Source organism: Oryzias latipes, chromosome 8 (assembly GCF_053564925.1).
Source record: "Oryzias latipes strain Hd-rR chromosome 8, Olatipes_Hd-rR_3.1".
Lineage (NCBI taxonomy): Eukaryota > Metazoa > Chordata > Actinopteri > Beloniformes > Adrianichthyidae > Oryzias > Oryzias latipes.
Window position 1 is genome coordinate 740,787 of NC_136244.1, and position 21,570 is coordinate 762,356.

The 21,570-nt window shown below is 45.8% G+C and overlaps 1 protein-coding gene across 1 annotated transcript; it reads left to right on the forward strand.

Moving 5' to 3' along the window:
* Window positions 1-2,350: 2,350 nt before the first annotated feature.
* On the forward strand, window positions 2,351-19,961 carry rrn3 (RRN3 homolog, RNA polymerase I transcription factor). Its single transcript, XM_023957892.2, has 17 exons — window positions 2,351-2,720; window positions 2,993-3,049; window positions 3,121-3,210; window positions 8,567-8,696; window positions 8,784-8,843; window positions 8,912-8,975; window positions 11,296-11,365; window positions 11,464-11,562; window positions 12,718-12,801; window positions 12,890-13,013; window positions 14,758-14,888; window positions 16,917-17,047; window positions 17,439-17,626; window positions 17,697-17,805; window positions 17,983-18,135; window positions 18,228-18,312; window positions 19,487-19,961. Exons 1-17 carry the CDS (start codon window positions 2,622-2,624, stop codon window positions 19,640-19,642), a joined length of 1,830 nt encoding a protein of 609 aa, XP_023813660.1. The 5' UTR covers window positions 2,351-2,621; the 3' UTR covers window positions 19,643-19,961.
* The last annotated feature ends 1,609 nt before the right edge of the window (window positions 19,962-21,570 follow it).

Here is a 21,570-nt window from a genome sequence, read left to right on the forward strand (position 1 = left end):
GTTCTCAGCGGTTATTAAAACAATTCTTGCTCTGATACTGTTTTTCTACATCTACTTGATTACTTGATACATTTTTATTCATTATGCTTTCTCTCTGTAGTATAAGTAATTTAAGTTATAAACTGACCAGATAAAAGCAGGTGGTCTCACCTCGGATGTTTGAAGCATTTGATTAGCAGATTTGGTGTTGTCTGCTTTCAAGTGGTAGGGCTTCCAACAAGCTGACACTTGATAGGCAAGAGTGGTTGCCATAGAAACGTTTACTCAGACTGACGCAGACCAATCACTGCTTACTGACGTTGTTTGGCTCCAACATGGCGGCGTCCATATCTTGAGAAAATGCTGATTGAATTTCACTTGGTTGAAGCTGGAAGTAAACCATTTTCTATGGATGACATCACTCTCACTCAGTCCTCTGATACAGTCAACGGTAAGAACACACCCGTTTAGTGTTGAGCTTCATCCAGTGTGGATCCTCGGGCAAGACCCTTCACGCTACCGCCAAACAATTTAGCCACAGGAGGCCCAAGTCTGGTTCCCCCCTGCAGATGACAGCGGGTGCTCGTACCATCAGGGAGATGATTTTGCCCTTGTCCTGAGTTGCCTCCAGGACGTGAATTTGTTGCTCTGTCTTAGCCATCTCTCGCTCCATGTCGTAGCGGTGGCTAAGGATCCCACTTCTGACACCAATGTAACGACCCAGCTGGCACATCACTATTAGCAGCTCGGCAATGGTGATGTGCCAGCTGGGTCGTTACTCTGCACCACCCTGGACAGTCTCAGAGAGGAAAAATTTGGCAGAGAGGCTAAATCTCCTTTTCAGCATCAACACTCATTTGTTTGAACTCACACAAACAGACAAACAGCATGGAAGTCACTTCAGCTTCCAGCCTTCTCACTCATGGTTTTCACACCGAGATTCCCCACTTCCCATGAGTCTTAGGGGCTGAAGGCGGGGCTAACCCCCAGGTCGCTACATTATTGTATAGACAGTGACGTGCGGTGAGGTTAATGGCTGGTGAGGCACTGACGTCATCAGTCAGATTTACAAACATATGAACCATACTGAGTAACTTATTCACCATTTAATTGACAACAGTTAACGTGTTTTGTTTAAAATATCATTTCAACATGTTTTTTTTTCATACACAAACTGCAGCATAAAAAAAAGCACAAACGTTATTATCGTCTTACCTTTACTTGTAAATAAAGTTCATACGCCGCTCCTTCTGAAGAAAATGACTTGCCGCTTGCTATCACTTATTCATAATCTCAGGGCTCACCGGCGCCCCTAACATGAGGCACGAGAACTGCTGGCCTCACCCAGCGAGTTTTTTGCCGGGGTTTAGCGCTCAGCACAGGAAACACGTCCCCCACATACAGTTATTTATAAAAGAAAACACTGTACATCATATACATCTGCTAAATTATGTAAACTCAGCTGATATAGTACAAGTGATTGAACCGACATACAGAGAGACAGCAGTGCCGTCTGACTGCATAGGTATTGCGCAATCCAAGGTGAGGCTCAGCGGGCTGGTGCCTCATCGCACGTCACTTCTTAGTATCTGAACGGCAAATGCGGAAATTCAGCGATTTTGAAAAGAAAAAACACCCAAAAATGGTACATTTAAATGGAAAATGACTGCAAAGCACAAATTACTGATTAAATATAATTGAATTTATTTTTTCTCTTTTCTTCCCATAATGACAGGTGAGGCACCTGCCTCTCCTGACTGCACGTCACTGTGTATAGAGTATATATTATTTTTAGTTTTATTTAGAATGTTGTATCATAAAGTTTGTTTGTTTTGAGAGAAGGTTAAATGCAATTTTTCCACTCCTGAAACAGTTCCAGCATAATAGTGTAGTGGCGGTCACGCGCACATTGCTGTCGGAGCTGGCAGCGCGGGGAATTGTGGGATATAATCCGCTTGGCCTGCTCTGGTCACGTTTGGGTTGAGTACGGGGTTTATTTTGCCTGTGTGTCCTTCCATCTGGCTGTTTTATGGCTGTTCACTCTTAGTTATTTAATCCTGTTGTGGTTACTTCTTTTTTGCACTGAGTTCAAAAAAATAAAGCCTAGAGATCCTCCTATCTTGTCTCTCCGCTTCCGTCATTGATGCATTGCTACAATACTGTAATACGTGTATTTCTTGAATGTTGGATCAACTGAAGAAAATCCTTTCATCAGTAAATGTTCATCTTTCTTTACTGCATCTTACAGTTTTAACAGTTGTTAGACAAAAAGAAATTACTTAAAATCAATGACAGTCACTTTGAAAAATATACTTTCAATCATTTTATGTTTGTTCTAAAAAATAAAGAAGGCAGGAACTGTGAGGAAAAAACTCTTCCCGGAGATCTTTTAGTGTGACACCGGTCCCTCACGTAAACACGTCCCCAGCACGCCGCTGCTTCCCGGCTGTAGTGTAAAAAGGGGGTGACGCGCTCAGACTCGTGTCGGTTCTGGTTCTGTTTGTTTCAGATGTTGTAGAACTTTCGTTATCGAGGAGCTACAGCGAGAAGACATCAGAGAGAATGCCGCGGGGCCGCGCGCCTTCGTCCGCGCGGCTGTTTTAGCGACGGGAACCCAGCTGCCGGTGGCGCGTGCACCCACCATGGAGGGGAACACTAACAGGGACTTCCTGAACTCTGACCCGCTGAAAACGGTCCGGTTCGGGGGCAGCGTGGCCGAGACGTTAGAGAAGCACCGGCAGGTACTCGTTTCCGCCGCAGACTGAAGCTTTGGTCCGGTTGTCAGTCCGTTCCATTAAGTTGTGACGTGGCTGCATATTTAAATAAAAAGAAAGCATTATGGAGGTATTTTCTAATGTTTGAATTTAAAGTAAATTGATTCGCATTGAATTGTAAAATTGGTTGCGGAGATACTAAAAAACACAAAGCTGGTGTGCATTAGGATGCAACTGATCCTGAACTGTTCTACTAGAATCTTGGTTGGTGGTTGTTGATGTTCTGTTCGGTTCTACAGGGGGACTTTGGTGATTATGAGCTGCTGCAGCATCAGCTGGCAGATCCAGACATTAAGGTGGGTTCCGGTATTGGGCCGACTGGTCCCGTTGGATGGTTGGTACTGAGCTGCTCCTCTGCTCCTCACAGGACGCTCAGATCATCAGCTGGCTGCAGGAGTTCAGGAGCTGCGTCACCTTGTTGAAGAAGGACCACGAGCAGCTGGTCCATACCGTTCTGGTGAGATGCAGAGAGTTCTGGGAGAGGAAATCCTCCTGTTGATTTCCTCATTAAACATCTGTGAATATTCCATTCTGGGTGGAACTAGGGTTGGGCGATGTCCCCTAATTTGGCCGTTGACGATGTTTGCTGTCAACCATCGGGATGGACGATGACATCGTCGGGGGGGGGGGGGGGGGTATTTTTACATTTTTCGTTCTTATATAACTGCTATTCGTTATTTTGCTTTTTTCATTTTATTTCCCAACTAATGGTTAATCCGCAATGATCCAGTATAAACTGAGGGGAAGTGACTTTAACAGAAAAAGTAACAAGCAAAATAGAAAAGAAGTGGTCCGCTCCCGCACTTAACTAGTGAAGTTGACCGGCGGAGGGCGGATTTACAGCTTTATGTTTGATGGGAAGGGGGGGGGGGGGTACATGAGCGGTATGTGTGGGAGATTTAAGACTGCGATCCGTCCCGCAGCTCTAGGGGTACTAGCTACCGAACTCAGAACCGGGTCTAAACGTGTGTCTGAGCACAGTTCGGATCGTCAGCACACACAGCGGTTTGAGCTTCAAAGCAGAAATGTCGCTCAGTCCTTAGAAAACATTCAAACAATCACGCGGATTTGTGTTTCCAGTCGTGTCCCGACTAAATAAAGGCTGATGTTATTCTTACACGTTTACGTGCAGCGCCACCCAAAGCTAATGTTGTTAGCCCGTGTTAGCATACTGCTAATCCTGGCTTCGTTCAGAAAAAGCACTGACCACACGGATTAAAATTCAAATGATGAGCGAACAGGTGTTTCATAATAACCGTAACATTATTAAAAGCACGTTTAGAAGATCGTCTCGTATTTTACCGAGCTGACATGTCAATGTATATAGCTGCTCGCCGCTGTTATCGTTTTGTATTGATTTGTTACCTTCAATAAAGTTTGGAAAAAAAAGCCGCTCGGCGGAAGTTGTATCCTCTTCCGGTTTTCAAACTGCGCATGTGCGAATACTGCGCATGTGCGAATGATTTATTCCGACCGAAATTGTGACCTTAGTGAACGTTTTTATATTCTGAAAACATTTTTCTGGGCCCATGTACACGGTTGGATACTAATCCGACCATTGATCCCATCAAGATATTTTGTACATGTAACCGCGGCTTATGGTGTCGACGCGCAACGTGGCGGGGGCGTGGCATCACGATGGTGGTCTCTCCATCGGGATGTCAGTCACCCATCACGATGGACGATGATATCGTCCATCGGCACAACCCTAGGTGGAACCATTCACTGTAACAACGATTCACATCATCATTTGTGCTCGCTGATCCGGTTCTCTGACCTAAAGTGGATCCAGATTCTCTGACCTAAAGTGGATCCAGATCCTCTAACCTAAAGTGGATCCAGATCCTCTGTCCTAAAGTGGATCCAGATCCCCTGTCCTAAAGTGGATCCAGATCCCCTGTCCTAAAGTGGATCCGGATCCCCTGTCCTAAAGTGGATCCGGATCCTCTGACCTAAAGTGGATCCGGATCCTCTAACCTAAAGTGGATCCAGATCCTCTGTCCTAAAGTGGATCCAGATCCCCTGTCCTAAAGTGGATCCAGATCCCCTGTCCTAAAGTGGATCCGGATCCCCTGTCCTAAAGTGGATCCGGATCCTCTGTCCTAAAGTGGATCCAGATCCCCTGTCCTAAAGTGGATCCAGATCCCCTGTCCTAAAGTGGATCCGGATCCCCTGTCCTAAAGTGGATCCGGATCCCCTGTCCTAAAGTGGATCCGGATCCTCTGTCCTAAAGTGGATCCAGATCCTCTAACCTAAAGTGGATCCAGATCCCCTGTCCTAAAGTGGATCCGGATCCCCTGTCCTAAAGTGGATCCGGATCCTCTGTCCTAAAGTGGATCCAGATCCCCTGTCCTAAAGTGGATCCGGATCCCCTGTCCTAAAGTGGATCCGGATCCTCTGTCCTAAAGTGGATCCAGATCCCCTGTCCTAAAGTGGATCCAGATCCCCTGTCCTAAAGTGGATCCGGATCCCCTGTCCTAAAGTGGATCCGGATCCCCTGTCCTAAAGTGGATCCGGATCCCCTGTCCTAAAGTGGATCCAGATCCCCTGTCCTAAAGTGGATCCAGATCCTCTGTCCTAAAGTGGATCCGGATCCCCTGTCCTAAAGTGGATCCGGATCCTCTGTCCTAAAGTGGATCCAGATCCCCTGTCCTAAAGTGGATCCAGATCCCCTGTCCTAAAGTGGATCCAGATCCCCTGTCCTAAAGTGGATCCGGATCCCCTGTCCTAAAGTGGATCCAGATCCCCTGTCCTAAAGTGGATCCAGATCCCCTGTCCTAAAGTGGATCCAGATCCCCTGTCCTAAAGTGGATCCAGATCCTCTGTCCTAAAGTGGATCCAGATCCTCTTCATCCAAACTTCCAGACAGAAATTCCTGCTCCTGAACAGTTTTCCAGATTCTTGGATTTCTTCCAGATCATCAAGTTAATGAAATCTGTGTCCAAACCAACAAGTAAACTAGAATGAATGTCAAATCCATTCTCATGTTAGTTTCCTAAAGTTCACCACTGTTGTTTTTCCACATCCAAAGAATCCAAAGGGAACATTCTTAGAACATTCTAGACACTGGATGGTCACATGACTTTATTCACAGTCTGTCCACACATTGGACTGGAATGATGGACTGGTCCGTGTTCATGACATCACATGTGTGTTGTCTGCTGTGATTGGTCGGTTTTACCTTATAGTAATATAAACCTGCTGTACCTCAAACTAGATGGTATTTATTTGGATTGAATATTTATTTATATATTAACTGGTATAGGTGGATTTGATTATTAACTTACCTCAGACAGATGGATCTGGTTGATTGTAGGAATCCAATCCCACCTATATTCTATACTTGGTCTTTTAATCATTCATGACTAGTGCCTTTACCTCCCTAACTTATCAGGATAAAGTTCTTTTCAGCGTGCTGCGCTTCTCCATACTTATCCCTGTGTGAGCTCCAGAAATGACCCTTCTTTCACGTCCCGATACAGAAGACCTTCTTGTCTTGTTTTCTTGTACGTTGGGATGTGGTGAAAGTCCAGTTGGGATATCCACAGGTTCTGAGGGCTTGACGGATATGTTGCTCTTCTTTCTTCTTTCCGTCAGAGCTTGTGGACACCTCCTGGGCTCTGTGTTGTAGTGTCATGATCACGCCTAGTTTGTGCTGTAAGGCTGTGGTCCCCAACCACCGGGCCGCGGGACACTTGGCACCGGAAGGCACAGAAAGAAAAAATAATTTCCATTTTATTGTTTTTTTTTCTCGAAAAAAAAAACGTTTTATTTTGAAAAGTGACCGGATCCTCTCTGTTAAATCCGTCACACTTAACGCACGTCAAAGTCGGGACACCAAACATCACGTGATACACACCTTGCGTTGCACCCTCCCCCCCCACCTCCACCGGTCCGCGGTAAACGTGCCTTGCGTTGTACCGGTCCGCGGTGACAAAAAGGTTGGGGACCACTGCTGTAAGGGGTGGTTTGAATCAAATAACAGGTACTGATCCGATCGAGAGAGAAAGGATGGTTTGAGCGAGGAGTGAAAGAAGCCATCTTTGACAAGAAGGACAAACCTTCTCTGAATAAGAACGGTGGTCTCAGGTTTATTCTTCCATCCATCTACGGCAGTGTTCTGAAACCCAAACAAACCAAACCAGTTCCACCTGAGTCGTTAACCGCTGAAAGAGAGGACCAATGTGGAGAGCGAGTCACTGGCTCCCCAACCCCCAGCTGAGGACAAAGGACTATTAACGACCCGAAACCATGTAGGCTAAGTGGACAATACCTCCAGTTTCAGGTCTGACTCCTCCCCCATGGACACATACATATACCAGCTCTTAGACCAGCTAATTCAGAATTGACAAAGCCTCTTGGATAAGAGGTGAAATGTCTTCTAACTTTAAAACCAAGTCCAGATGACATCCCCTAAACCTACTACTATAATGATAATTATAATGATAATAATAATATTAATGATGATAATGATAATAATAATAATGATAATAATAGTAAAACAGGTATGATAGGACACCTGGACTGAGGTCCTGGTTCAGACCCAGATGACGGTTGAATCTTCATGGAGTCATATTTCTACCACCATGTTGCAAACAAAACTTTCTAAGTTACAAATACAAATATTAAATATTTGTTTTCAATTTTTCTTTTTGGTCTCAAAAAATAGTTTTGCGTTTGCAAAACAAATGTTTTAGATGCATTGTGTGTCATCTCACTTTTTTCCTATCTTTGATTTTGCTCACAGTAGTTTCGGTTTAGCTGACAAAGCTGCCATCCAACAGCTGCTGATTGGTCCAGATTCTAACCAATCCGGTGCCTCTGTTTCATATTGACGGTGCTTGGAGGCAGACATGGACTTTGGAACTTTGTATCGGATCTGTTTGAACGGGAGTCTGCCATCTTCAATCATTCTGACCCGTTTCTCAGAGTAAAAACCAGAAGGAGCAGCAAAGCAGCTCAAATCAAACAAACAAAAGTTTTCTATTTATTTATGTCAGTGTAGAGACCAACGTGTTTAAAATGTCTGCAGCAGAAAATAAACGTCTGAGCTCCGACTCCGTCCATCTGGAAGTTACATTTTTGACATTTTATTACGATTAAGATTTGCATCAATAAATAGCATTTCTTTAATGAGTAATTTTCTTTGGATAAAAGCACAGAAGTTCTTAAAAATAAGACGCTGTCAAAATTAACATAAAAGTTAAGAATTCTACCTCTGCTAAATACATTTAGTCTACTTTGGTGAGCCGTCATTCTTTACTGTTAATCTGTTCCAAAATGCTTGTGCAGCATAAAATATTAAATGCTTTAAATCCCTCGGTTTTTTTCCAGCTTCTGAGCAGACACCCTGTTAGATAAATACGGTGATTTGATTGGTTGGAATCTGGACCAATCAGAAGCTGTCTGATGGCAGCTTTGTCAGCTAAACTGAAACTTGAGTGAGCAAAATGAAAGATGGGGAAAAAAGCGAGATGAGACAACGCATGAAAACGTTTCTTTTGCAAACGCAAAAATAAAACTAAAATTGAAAGCTAATATTTAATATTTTCATTTGCATCTTGTAGTCTGTAACATGGTGGCTTAAATATCACTCCATAAATTTTGATTAAGAATATTTCAGAAACATTTCATGAGGATTGTCCGTCATGGAAACGGCTTCATGGGTTTAGGAAGGATTTGGATCTGGTGAAGGAGACCTGGATGGAGGCCTCCTATTTCAGATCAGGTCTTCTCCGTCTTCAGGCCTCGTCATGAGTTCTAGATCTAGACATGAGTCCCCTGGATCTCCAGTGTGTGCTTTGGTTCCTCAGAAGCTACCGTGGGTCAGCCGGAGCCAGACTGTCGTGGACGAGTTCCTGGCCTTCCTGGGTAACCTGGTGTCAGCCCAGACAGTCTACCTGTGCGCCTGCCTTAAGATGGTGGTCTCCCACTTCACCCCCAGTATGATCCGCTGAGTGGCGCCCTTTCTGCAGGTTGGCTCAGGTGTGATGGGGATCAGGAGTTGATGCTTTTTTGTTTGTGTGGCAGAGCGGGTGATTGTCTGTGAGGAAGGAGTGGACATTTCTGATTCAGATGATGAAGATGACGGTGAGTGGCTTCTGTCCGTGAGGAACAGCTCATTCCAGGATCACTGTCTAACCTCTTTGTCTCTTCAGATCTCCCCAGAGCCTTTGATCGAAGTCATGATGCGCTGCAGCTCATCATCAGATATGTGCCATCGTGAGTCTGCTCTTCCAAGAACTCTTTTCATCTGTCTGTGTGTGTGTGTGTCTACAGTACACTACACTACAGTACGCTACGGTACACTACAGTAGGCTACAGTACACTATGCTACACTTCAGTACGCTACGGTACAGTATGCTACGGTACACTACAGTACACTACAGTATGCTACGGTACACTACAATACGCTACAGTATGTTACACTACAGTATGCTACGGTAAACTACAGTACGCTACGGTACAGTATGCTACACTACAGTATGCTACGGTAAACTACAGTACGCTACAGTACACTATGCTACACTACAGTACACTACACTACAGTACACTACACTACAGTATACTACGCTGCACTACAGTACACTATGCTGCACTACAGTATGCCACGCTACACTACAGTATGCTACGGTACACTACTGTACGTTATGCTACACTGCAGTACGCTACGGTACACCACGGTACACTACAGTACGCTACAGTACACTATGCTACACTACAGTACACTACACTACAGTACACTACGCTGCACTACTGTATGCTACGGTACACTACAGTACACTACAGTATGCTACATCACAGTATGCTACGGTACACTACAATACGCTACAGTACACTACAGTATGTTACACTACAGTATGCTACGGTAAACTACAGTACACTACAGTACGCTACGGTACAGTATGCTACACTACAGTATGCTACGGTACACTACAGTACGCTACAGTACACTATGCTACACTACAGTACACTACACTACAGAACACTACGCTGCACTACAGTATGCCACGCTACACTACAGTATGCTACGGTATGCTACGGTACACTACTGTACGTTATGCTACACTGCATTACGCTACGGTACACCACGGTACACTACAGTACGCTACAGTACACTATGCTACACTACAGTACACTACACTACAGTACATTACGCTGCACTACAGTATGCTACGGTACACTACAGTACACTACAGTACACTACAGTACACTTTACTGCGCTACACTATAGTACACTACATTACACCACACTACGCTACATTACCCTACGCGACACTACACTACATTTACACTACACTATGCTACAGTGAACTATGCTATGCTCCACTACACTTTGTTACCCTAAATTACCCTACCCTAGACTAACCTATGCTATGCTACGCTATACTACACTACATTTGCTCTACACTATACTAAACTGCACTGTGCAACGCTACAGTGCAGTACAACGCTTCAAAGCTCCTTCAGCACAAGACTGTTGTACCCTCAGTGTAAGAAGGAGCGCTACCGCAGGTCATTCCTCCCCACAGCCATCAGACTGTACAACACCGTGTCAAAGTGACACTCCACGGTCCCAGGGTGTTTTTCTGTTTAGTCATTGATTCATTTACTTTTGTTGTAGTTGTTGTTTTTCAATTTTAAATTGTTTTTTGTTCCTGAACAGTTGTTTGTTTTTGGTTTTGGTGTGAACTTCATTAGTTATTTCTGTATTTTGAAAAAATTTGTAATGTTTTTTTACAGTTTACATGTTTTGCAGACTGCATGTTTTTTACTTTTTGCAGCTGTATTTATTTAATATTTAATATTTATTTCTTTATTTAATAAGAATCTCATTTTTGATAATAATTTTTCATAATAATTTTAGTAATATTTTTAATTATCTAATATAAATGTCATTTGTGATGTCCTTTATTGATGTTATATTATATAGATTATTTCTGAATGTCGTGTTGCTGCCACAGAAATGAAATTTCCCCATTGTGGGATTAATAAAGTCATCTATCTATACACTACACTATGCTATGCTACGTTATGTTTATGCTTCTCTACACTTCGCTACAATAAACAATGCAACATTACGCTTATGCTGCGCTAAACTACACTTCACTAGACTTACGCTACAACATGCCACGCTACACTACCCTAATTTATGCTTACACTATGCTACCTTACATTATGCTTAGACTACCCCATGCTACGCTACACTATGCTTATGCTGCACTACACTTATGCTACTCCATGCTGCACTACGCTACACTTCACTATGCTTACGCTACACTAAACTTTGCTAAGCTACGGTACAAGACGCTAAATTTCACTACGCTATGCTACTTTACGCTACAAAGACATGACAAGATGGACCTTTCTTAGCTCTCCTAGCCCTACTTGCTATCATGAGGTGAATGTGATTGTCTGGAAAACAGTCAGGGGAGGTTGTTGAGTAGCTGTAAAGACGGTCTGTGCTTCTCCTGTGACAGATTTTGCTGCGTTTGTCCTGTTCTGATTATGTTCCCACATTTTTTCTGTCATTTCTTTACAGGACAAGCCGCTTTCTTGCCCCCATCCTGCAAGACAACTTCCCCTTTGTGCAGAAATCCTCCAGAACCCTGGTAAGAAGCAGCCGAGAGCCCATGTGAAGTCTGCATCATCTGAAACAGATGCTGTGTTCTTCACTGCAGCTGTCATCAAGTCTGGATTTGCTTTACAGGAGTGTTATGTGCACAACCTGTTGAGGGTCACCGTGTACGCCCCGTTTGTGCGCAGAGACGTGCTGGAGCTGATCGTGGGAAGGATGCTGAAACTGGATGTGAGTTGGGACGCGTTATGAGATGAATGTGGAGGTCCCAGCGGCCTCGGATCACGCTGCTCTGAAAGGGTTGCAGTGAGTCCTACTAATGAAGAGTTGGGACCCCTCCCTCTGGGTCGGCTGCTGTTCAGCCACTGCAGCTCTGGATGGGAACCTGCTTCCCTGCTTAGCTGTGGTGGAGCGGTCCCCGCCTGTGATGCTGCATCTGGGTGGTGGTGCTGCTGTTCACAGAGAGGGAGGTTCCAATTATCAGCGTTTCCAACATCTCGTTTTCGTGCTCAGCCTGTTTCTCAGTGTCTTTTCCCATCAGTTAGGGGGTGGGAGGTCTGAAAGGAGTGGGGGGCTAGGTATGGGGAGGGGGGGGTATTTTTTTTATTTTTGTGCTTGTTTATTTTAATTTTCATGCTTGTTTTTATATTATCTTTTTTGTTTAATTGTAAAGCACTTTGTGTTATACTTTTATATGAAAAGTGCTTTATAAATAAAGTTTGCTTCGATTTGAAGAAAACAGCATTATGTTATTATGATATAAGATTGACTAATGTTCATCCACAGTTCAAAAGATACTCAAATCCACAGAAAGATGTAATGTTTCTCTGCTGTAGGTAGGATAAGATAATAAATAACATAAAAATACCCCTTAAAAATATGTAATCCGTATGGATCACTTGCCATGGTTCGCCATTTTTTCGTGATACGGCGGGGCTGCGTTGGAGCCAGACAACGACAGTAAGCTGTGATTGGTCCAAGTTGGACTGAGTCAACATTTCTATGGCAACCACTCTCACCAGTCAGGAGTGAGCTTGTTGGAAGACCACACCCCTTCCATCGAAAGCAGGCTCAGGAGAATCTGTCAAATGTGAGACCACATGCTTTTCCTGAGGCGTCTGATTGGTCAGTTAATAAATGAAATAACTAGAACTTCACACAAAATATGATGAAAAAACAGAGGATTGTCTAGGAGATGTTGAGAATCAGATCAGGAACGGTTCTTCTGATCAACAGAATGACTGAGGAACAGCTGTTTCTATAGGAGTCCATGGCATTTCAGCTTCTTGGAGCCACTCCCTTTTTGGAACGCCAGGGGGGAGGAGTCACTGTCCAGTTCTCATATAGACTCAATAGTTCTAATTAACCTTAACAACTGTGTTGCAGGTGAGTGTCTCCCGTGCAGACCTGGAGGGAGCAGAGGAGGGCGTTCAGGAGCAGAGCACAGACCAGGAGACGCTCTTCGACATGGTAACGCTGTGAACCGTTTGACATTAGACGGATCTCTGGTCAGGATGTTCTCCACATCTTTGCTTCAACAAAAACTCCTTCCCATCAGGATGAAGACGTCCCGGCGGAACAAACACCGGCGATGAAGGTGACGGTCCACCCGGTAGGAGAGAGGCTGGACGCCCTGATGACCGTACTGATGGCCTACATCAAAGACGTCTGCCACGTTAACGGTAGGCAGATCACATCTAGAAAGGATGCTGCTCTAGCTAAAGACTTTTACTTCAGAGGTGTAAAGGAGTAAAGTGGAAGGAAGAAATCCTTCAGAGGAACAGATCATGGTGGAGGTTCTGGAGATCAGTGCAGGGAAGACGTTTGGACAGGGGAAGAGCCTAGAGGAAGACCACAGGACATTTGTGAAGGCTGTTAAGGAGGATGGATGTGTGAGTGAAGAAGAGGAGAAGACTAGATGGAGGCAGAGGATTCATGTGGGAACATCAGCGGCATCAACCCTATTCCCCCTGAGCTGCTGCTCTGCCTGCTTGTTCTCTTCACCGTTGGCCTTAGACAAAGTAATGCCTTACTCACAACGGTCCTTATGGAATACAGCTCCTAAACCCCCCCAGAGGGAAACTGGGACAGACCGAGGGTTTATCATTTCTCCCCCCAGGGCCGTTCCTGATGATTAGTGGTCTATAAGGCTGATCACTGATGTTCATTTGAAACCTCCAGAGAGGAACAGGTTCAGCAGGACTTTCGTGAGGGTTTTTCAACCAAAGTTTTCATATCAATTAACATCATTTAAACGACTGATCTCTGTGAAAAGTTGAAACAAAAGTGAAGGGACATCCTCAGCACTGAAGCGTGTCTCATAAGGTCAAACTAAGATGGAAATACGTTTTATTAAGCCGAAGGTCAAAATAGTTTGGGGAGAATGTGACTGTTAATCGTCAGTAGGCCTAGCTAACAGCTACATGTTCCACCAGAATAAGAAACGGCTCCATTTGACCTCCAGCAAACACAAAGGAGAAACAACTGAGCTGTTTCCCTGAGAGGTCAGACACACAACAGACACACAACAGGAGGAAACAGTCACACTGATCAATGATAGATCGGCCTGCTGCTTCACGTCCTCTGTTCACGGTTCACCGATGACTGGTTGACGTCTTCAAGTCGGCGCTCCTTACCACATCCTGGCTGTTGGAAATGAGGAAATTAGACGGTGTACTTTGTGTGAACATCCGACGGACGGGCACTTGTGTATCACGTGCACGCCAGTGTGTGCAGCATTTGCATTCGGTGAGCCAGAACTCTGACCTTTCAGACGACTAGAGTGTGGTGTAAGGACACTGTACCACAGCATCACCCGTGTGTTCCAAGTTTCCATTAGCCGTAGATGTTCTCTATGATACACGTAGCACACATACAACACTGAGGTGACCGTGCACGCCTCAAGGGGAGTGTAGGACACTCCTGCACTGGTTCCTCTCAATGACCCTCCATGGACCCAGACAACCCAAAAACCTGCAGCGCCCGTTCGGATCAACCCCCCCCCCCCCGTACACGTGCATGTGACCAAAGCTTAAAGCTGCTATCAGTTTGGATGCTTCAGCAAATCAAATCAAATCAAACTTTATAAAAGGGTGCTTCTCATGCCTCAGTGCTTTACATTTAAAAACAAACACAATATTACATAAAAAGACAACCCACTCCCCTCCATGAACACACATGACCCCTCACACAAAGAACACTTATAAATGTCACTTCTGAGAGAAACGTCTCGACTCTGCAGCAGATATCCACAGTGCAGTGTAGTCCTTCATCCACTGCCGTTAGACTCAGCCACCTGCATCAAATGTTAACGCAGTACGTTTCTTTGTGTCTCATTGCTGGACTTGTGTAACGGTGTTTGTGCTAGAATGTGTTGGTCCAGCCACAGAAACGTGTGCATCCACACCGTGCCTGTCGTCTGTGCAGGCTCTTTCCATGCTGAGCGGTCCAAGGAGCTGTTCCGAGATCTCCTGAGCATCTTTGACAAGCTCATCCTGCCCACACATGCTTCCTCACATGTGCAGTTCACCCTCTTCTACCTCTGCAGCTTCAGACTGGTCAGTTGTTCTCACACTGGATAAAAAACACGGTTCAAAAAACTAACCAGCCAGTCGATTTTCACGCAGTGCCTAAGGTAATTGATTCTATTTAATGATGTAGGAGTATGAGGGATGATCAATAGTTTTTTCATTTTACAAGACCCCTCCCATATCTTAACCAACCCCCCTCATCCCAGGTAGGGATGCTGCATTTAAGGCTTCAGATTGAGTCTTTGGTCTCAAACTTACGGATCACTGATGTGATTCTCCAAACATTCTGAGCATTTGTCTTAGTTTTATTGTATTATGTGGGGGGTGGGGGGCAGACGCAGAGGGACAGCAGCTGATACCTAATTGGAATGTCCCAAGTGTGTTTTGTGCCTTACCTGCCCAAGTGTCAAAGTGTCCTTGAGTTAAACACTGAACTCCCAGTTGGTGCCAGTGTCTGGCAGCAGAACCACTGTGCACGTGTGTTTGTGTGCGTGCATGTGTGTGTATGTGTGTGTGTGAGTTTGTACGTGTGTGGTCGTGTGTGTACATGTGTGGTTGTGTGCGTGCTTGTTTGTGTGTGTGTGTGTGTGTAGGTGTGTGCCTGTGTGTGTGTTCGTGCGTGTTTGTTTGTTTGCGTGTGTTTGTGTGTGCGTGTTTGTACGTGTGTGTACAGGTGCATGTGTAGGTGTGTGCGTGCGTGTGTGGGTGTGTGCCTGTGTGTGTGTTCGTGCGTGTTTGTGTGTGTGTTTGTGGGCGTGTGTTTGTGTGTGCGTGTCTGTACGTGTGTGTATAGGTGCGTGTGTGCAGGTGTGTGTGTACATGTGTGGGTGTGTGCGTGCTTGTTTGTGTGTGTGTGTGTGTAGGTGTGTGCCTGTGTGTGTGTTCGTGCGTGTTTGTGTGTGTGTTTGTGTGTGCGTGTTTGTACGTGTGTGTACAGGTGCATATGTACGTGTGTGTGTGCGTGTGTGGGTGTGTTCGTGCGTGTTTGTGTGTGTTTGTGTGTTTGTACGTGTGTGTATAGGTGCGTGTGTACGTGTGTGTGTGCGTGTGTGGGTGTGTGCGTGCTTGTTTGTGTGTGTGTAGGTGTGTGCCTGTGTGTGTGTTCGTGCGTGTTTGTTTGTTTGCGTGTGTTTGTGTGTGCGTGTTTGTACGTGTGTGTACAGGTGCATGTGTAGGTGTGTGCGTGCGTGTGTGGGTGTGTTTGTGGGCGTGTGTTTGTGTGTGCGTGTCTGTACGTGTGTGTATAGGTGTGTGTGTGTAGGTGTGTGCCTGTGTGTGTGTTCGTGCTTGTTTGTGTGTGTGTTTGTGTGCGTGTGTTTGTGTGTGCGTGTTTGTACGTGTGTGTACAGGTGCATATGTACGTGTGTGTGTGCGTGTGTGGGTGTGTTCGTGCATGTTTGTGTGTGTTTGTGTGCGTGTGTTTGTACGTGTGTGTATAGGTGTGTGTGTGTAGGTGTGTGCCTGTGTGTGTGTTCGTGCGTGTTTGTGTGTGTTTGTGTGCGTGTGTTAGTACGTGTGTGGATAGGTGTGTGTGTGTAGGTGTGTGCCTGTGTGTGTGTTCGTGCGTGTTTGTGTGTGTTTGTGTGCGTGTGTTAGTACGTGTGTGGATAGGTGTGTGTGTGTAGGTGTGTGCCTGTGTGTGTGTTCGTGCGTGTTTGTGTGTGTTTGTGTGCGTGTGTTAGTACGTGTGTGGATAGGTGTGTGTGTGTAGGTGTGTGCCTGTGTGTGTGTTCGTGCGTGTTTGTGTGTGTTTGTGTGCGTGTGTTAGTACGTGTGTGGATAGGTGTGTGTGTGTAGGTGTGTGCCTGTGTGTGTGTTCGTGCGTGTTTGTGTGTGTTTGTGTGCGTGTGTTTGTACGTGTGTGGATAGGTGTGTGTGTGTAGGTGTGTGCCTGTGTGTGTGTTCGTGTGTGTTTGTGTGTGTTTGTGTGCGTGTGTTTGTACGTGTGTGTATAGGTGTGTGTGTACGTGTGTGTGCGTGTGTGTCTGCTTCCTGTCCTGCAGGGGTCTGTGATGTCATGACACGCCTCCTCATGGGGGCGTTTCTGCGTTTCAGGCTCTGACTGAGGCCTTCCTGGACCACCTGTGGAGGGTCCTGCAGAGCCCCTCCCAGCCTGTCGTCCTCCGCCAAAGCGCCGCCGCATACTTGGGCAGCTTCCTGGCCAGAGCCAAGTTTATTCCCATGCAGTGAGTCTGTGCACAACTGTCACTGAAGAACACAGGAGGGGATGAAGGCTCAGGATGAGGATGAGGAGGCATTATTGTCATTTCACCCCCCCCCACATGTCTCTGCTCACGTATGAAAAACCTTCAGCAGGATATTCAGAACGACTCAGAGAAGAATACTGCTGCTTCAAGTGAAGCACATTTACCAAATAGATGCTTCCATGAAGTTGTCTTTGGTGTAATATTGAACAGTTTTGTTTTCATCTTCTTAATCTGAATCTGCTGTCATCTAAAGATAGAATAAAGCCCCCTGAACGTGCAGACTTGGCAAACACACCACAGACACAAAAACACAAAAACCAGACGATTCTGGCCAAAACTCTGAGGCTGACTGAGAGTCTGGTGTCCTCAGAACTGTCCGGGCCTGTCTGGATCTGCTTGTGGGTTGGATCCACGGTTACCTGGACAGTCAGGAGCGCAGCGACCGGCAGGTGTGCTGTGACCTCAGCCTGCACGGGCCTTTTTATGCGTCCTGCCAGGCGCTCTTCTACACGCTGGTGTTCAGACACAGAGCCATCCTGGAGGCCGGCATGAAGAAAGGTGAGCTACTGGAAAACCCCACGTCGCTTGGAGCAGGAAGCCGTGATGACAACCGTGGCGTGTGTTTCAGGGCTGGAGTACCTGCAGAGCATGAACCTGGAACGGGTTGTGATGAGTCAGCTGAACCCTCTGAAAGTCTGCCTGCCGTCTGTGGCCGTCATGTTTGCTGCCGTCACCAGGTGAGCAGCTGGAAAGGATGTTCCAGAACGAAACTTGTTTCAAACATGGAAAAAGTAAAAATGTAGATTTTGTACCAAAGATTACTAAAGGTGAGGGAATGGGGGGGGGCACGTCCCATTCCTGATCCACGATCTGGTCCCCATTTCCTGTCCAACTGTCCAATCCTCCTTTTCCAGGAAGTACCAGGTGGTTTTCTGCTACACCATCCTGGAGAGGAACAGTCGGCATGCGCTTCCTGTGGTGCACGGCTCCTCAGGGAGGGACCATGTGAGCACCAACACCAACCCCCTGGACAGCTTCTTCCCCTTTGACCCCTACCTGCTCAGGAGGTCCAGCTCTGAACCTTGAACCCATCAGACTGACAAACCCTCGTTTCTCACTTATCCTGATTTATGCCTGTGTGTTTGGGGGGGGGGCACAGGTCTGGCCTGATGGTCGAGCCGCTGTATCAAGTCTGGGAGGAACTGGCCGACACCGAGCTGTTTCCCACGACAACCAGCCAGCAGGTGGGGGCCAGGGAGGGTTTCTGGAGGTTTAGTGGGACCATATGCATGATTCAGTTCTTGAAACTCTTGCTATATACTGGTGCTCACTTCATTTATGTAAAGATATTTATTTAAAGACAGAATTGAGTTACAACAATGAGGCTGAACCAGGAGCAGAAAACCTGCATGAGAGGAGAAAAGGCTAAATGTTAGCAGAACTGAAGAGAAAGACGAGGAAAAATGTCATCATTTTGTAGGGTTGGTAAGGAAAGTTGATGCATTCTGTTCTATGAACACTACAGATCTTCTGTAGACTGGAATTTACCAAAATGCATGTTGACAAGCCACAAAGCTTCTGGGAAAATGATGAGACCAAACTGGAGCATTTTGGTAAGAAACATCAGCTCTATGTTGGTAGACTCTCCAACCAAAAGAACAGTGTCCCTACTGTGAAACATGGAGGAGGCTCAGTTCTGGTTTGGGGCTGTTGCTGGGCAACACAGACCTTCTACTCCCTCCAGAGATTTTCTATGGGGTTGAGATCTGGAGACTGACTGGGCCACTCCAGGACCTTGAAACGCTTCTCATGAAGCCACTCCTTTGTTACCCGGGCAACGTGTGTTTGGGATGGTTGTTATGCCACGATTCATCTTCAATGCTGATGGAGGGTTTTCACTCAGAATCTGACCATCCATGGCCCCATTCATTCTTTCCTTTACACGGATCAGTCATCCTGGTCCCTTTGCTGAAAAACAGCCCCAAAAACGGATGATCCCTCAGGTGGCGTCCGTACCATTCACTGTAAATTACATATCTTGACGAGTCGGGTGTGACGTCACCCATAGAAAAAGGCCTTGCTTCTGGTTCCAACCAAATGACGTCAGTGTTCAATGGGTGTTACATGCTCAGTTGCCATTTTCCCGCAACATGTCGTTCGCCATGTTGGAACCAGACGTCCTCAGTAAGCTGTGATTGGCTCGTCTACATTCCTATGGCAACCAGGCCACACCCCTCCCACTGAAGGGGAGCTGGGGAGAATCTGTCAATCAAACTCTTTGGAGCTTTAATTCCCCCTGAGCACCACAGCATTCTTCTGATAGCTTACAGTCCACCTCAGTGAACAGACTTTTCTTCAGGTTGTTTGGATTTTATTGTCAAACTAAACATTTGGATGAAAACTCTGGATGTGTGACAGGCGTCAAAGGAGGATGAGGACGACTTCCTGTGCGAGGAGACGCCCCCTGCAGAGGTCATCCTGGGAATGACTCCCAGCTCCTGCGGTTCTGACATCTGCGGCCCGAGCAGCGTGGGATCCCCCCCCCCCAACAGACAGTGGCCTTTCAGGCTGTAGACCTGCAGACCTTTGGGGGTCAAATCCAAGCCAGCGGTAGGACATCATCGCTGTCCCAGATGAGTCCTGCCTGCAGACGGCAGTGGGAGGTGTACGGATGGCAGCCCCCCCTCACCCCATGTCTTTACAGTTGTAGTCATGAACGAACACTGAGTGTGTTGAACATTTGGCTAATGAACTGATGCTGTTTGTGTGAACGTTCCTCCCACACTGATGAGAAGCAGATCCGAGCTGCACAGCCGTGTGTCTGAACCTGAAGCCTCTTCCTGTAAATAAACATCAGAAGATTCTGATTTTGAAAGGAAACAAATGAGAAAAAGGCTTTTTCTCAATATTTTGTTATTTTAAAATACGTTGATAAAGTACAGAAATGGTTTTTATCTTTTCCCGTTACAGTTGCACCTGATTCTCGGGGGGGGGGGGGTCAAGCATTAGGCCAACAGAGGGCGCTGTGCACAGATGGTCCTTTAAACTGGTGATCACAGTTAAAATAAGAATTAAGCCACTAAAATGAAAAAACACATATGAAATAAAAACTGCCATCAGAATCTACTGTTTCACACATGTACACTACTCACCCTGATAACTGTTATTTCCATGAGTGCTTTTCCTATTTGGTATTTCAATGAAACGCAGAAAACTAAAATAAGAGAAACACCACTTTCATTCATTGGATATTTATTACCCCAAACATTAGGACAATAATAAAATCCCAAACATGGACCGTGTCAGCAGTTTGTCCTCCATCGGCTGCAGTGACAGCTGGACCTCGGCGTCTCCTGCTCCTCACTAACCTCATGATGTTCTGAGGCGGTCCAACATGCGGTTCTGCAGGTCACTTGGGCGTCTGGTCATCGAGTCTCTGCTTCAGCTGGTCCCAGACCTGCTCTATGGGGTTCAGGTCAGGGGTCATTGCTGGGTCAACCATGAGGCCACGCCCACTTCCTGAAGTCCATCTGTGATACTTCTGGCAGCATGTAGTGGAGCATCATCATCCATGAACAGGAAGTTGGGTCGTTCTGGTGGAATTCTATGATGTCTCTGAGGTCAGAACCTGCAGGAACTGGACCGTTGCCAATCATTTTTTCTCACAACCCTTGTGTTATCTCATGGGGTCTAGATGACCCACCCTTCCATTGATGTGTTCTCCCTACCATGATAAAGGTGGAAAGATGTCATGTAATCCATGGACACCAGTGAAGATCACAAATCATTGAAGAAAAAAGGGTCAGAGCTCTGTCTAGTGGGTCTAGATGACCCAACTCCCAATGTTAAAGTGCCTAGGATAGCACAGGGGTTTCTTTCACTAGACTCTGGTACTCTTGTGTAATGTTAGGTTGTCATTTGTTGCTTTTCAGTGTGGTAGGTTGAATGCAGATTTATTATTTCCATTGTCTAAGTTTTATCTACATTAAACATCAACTTTGTTGTGCTCATCTTCAGGCTTGACTGACAGATTTAGGAATTTGATAACTTCCTTTTTCTTGAGAAAATTGCGACGTTTTGCCCCGAGCTGTTGACAGATTCACTTCAGAACAGAATCCGACCCAATGACCTTCATTTGGACTCCAGTTTTACTGTGAGAGGAAGATTTGACATGAACCACCTTTCTCTACGTCATCTCTTCATGATATTTCTCAGCTGAAGATCATCTGTCTGAGTTGGAGCCAAAGATCAAGGAGGGAAAGTGGTGCAGCTGCAGTCATCTTAGATCTGAACGTTGTCTGCTGGGTTCTGCTGGACCATCGCATGACCTCTAAAAGTTCCCTCTGGCTTAAAATTGGATAATATTTTTCAAAATCTGTTCACAAAGGCAGAAATGGGATTGTATGACTGAATGCTGCAGCAGACATCAGGATTCACTTAAGCTGGTCTTTTATAGATTCAACGATTGTTCCGCTGAAAAGTGAAGCAGGAGCGATGGAATG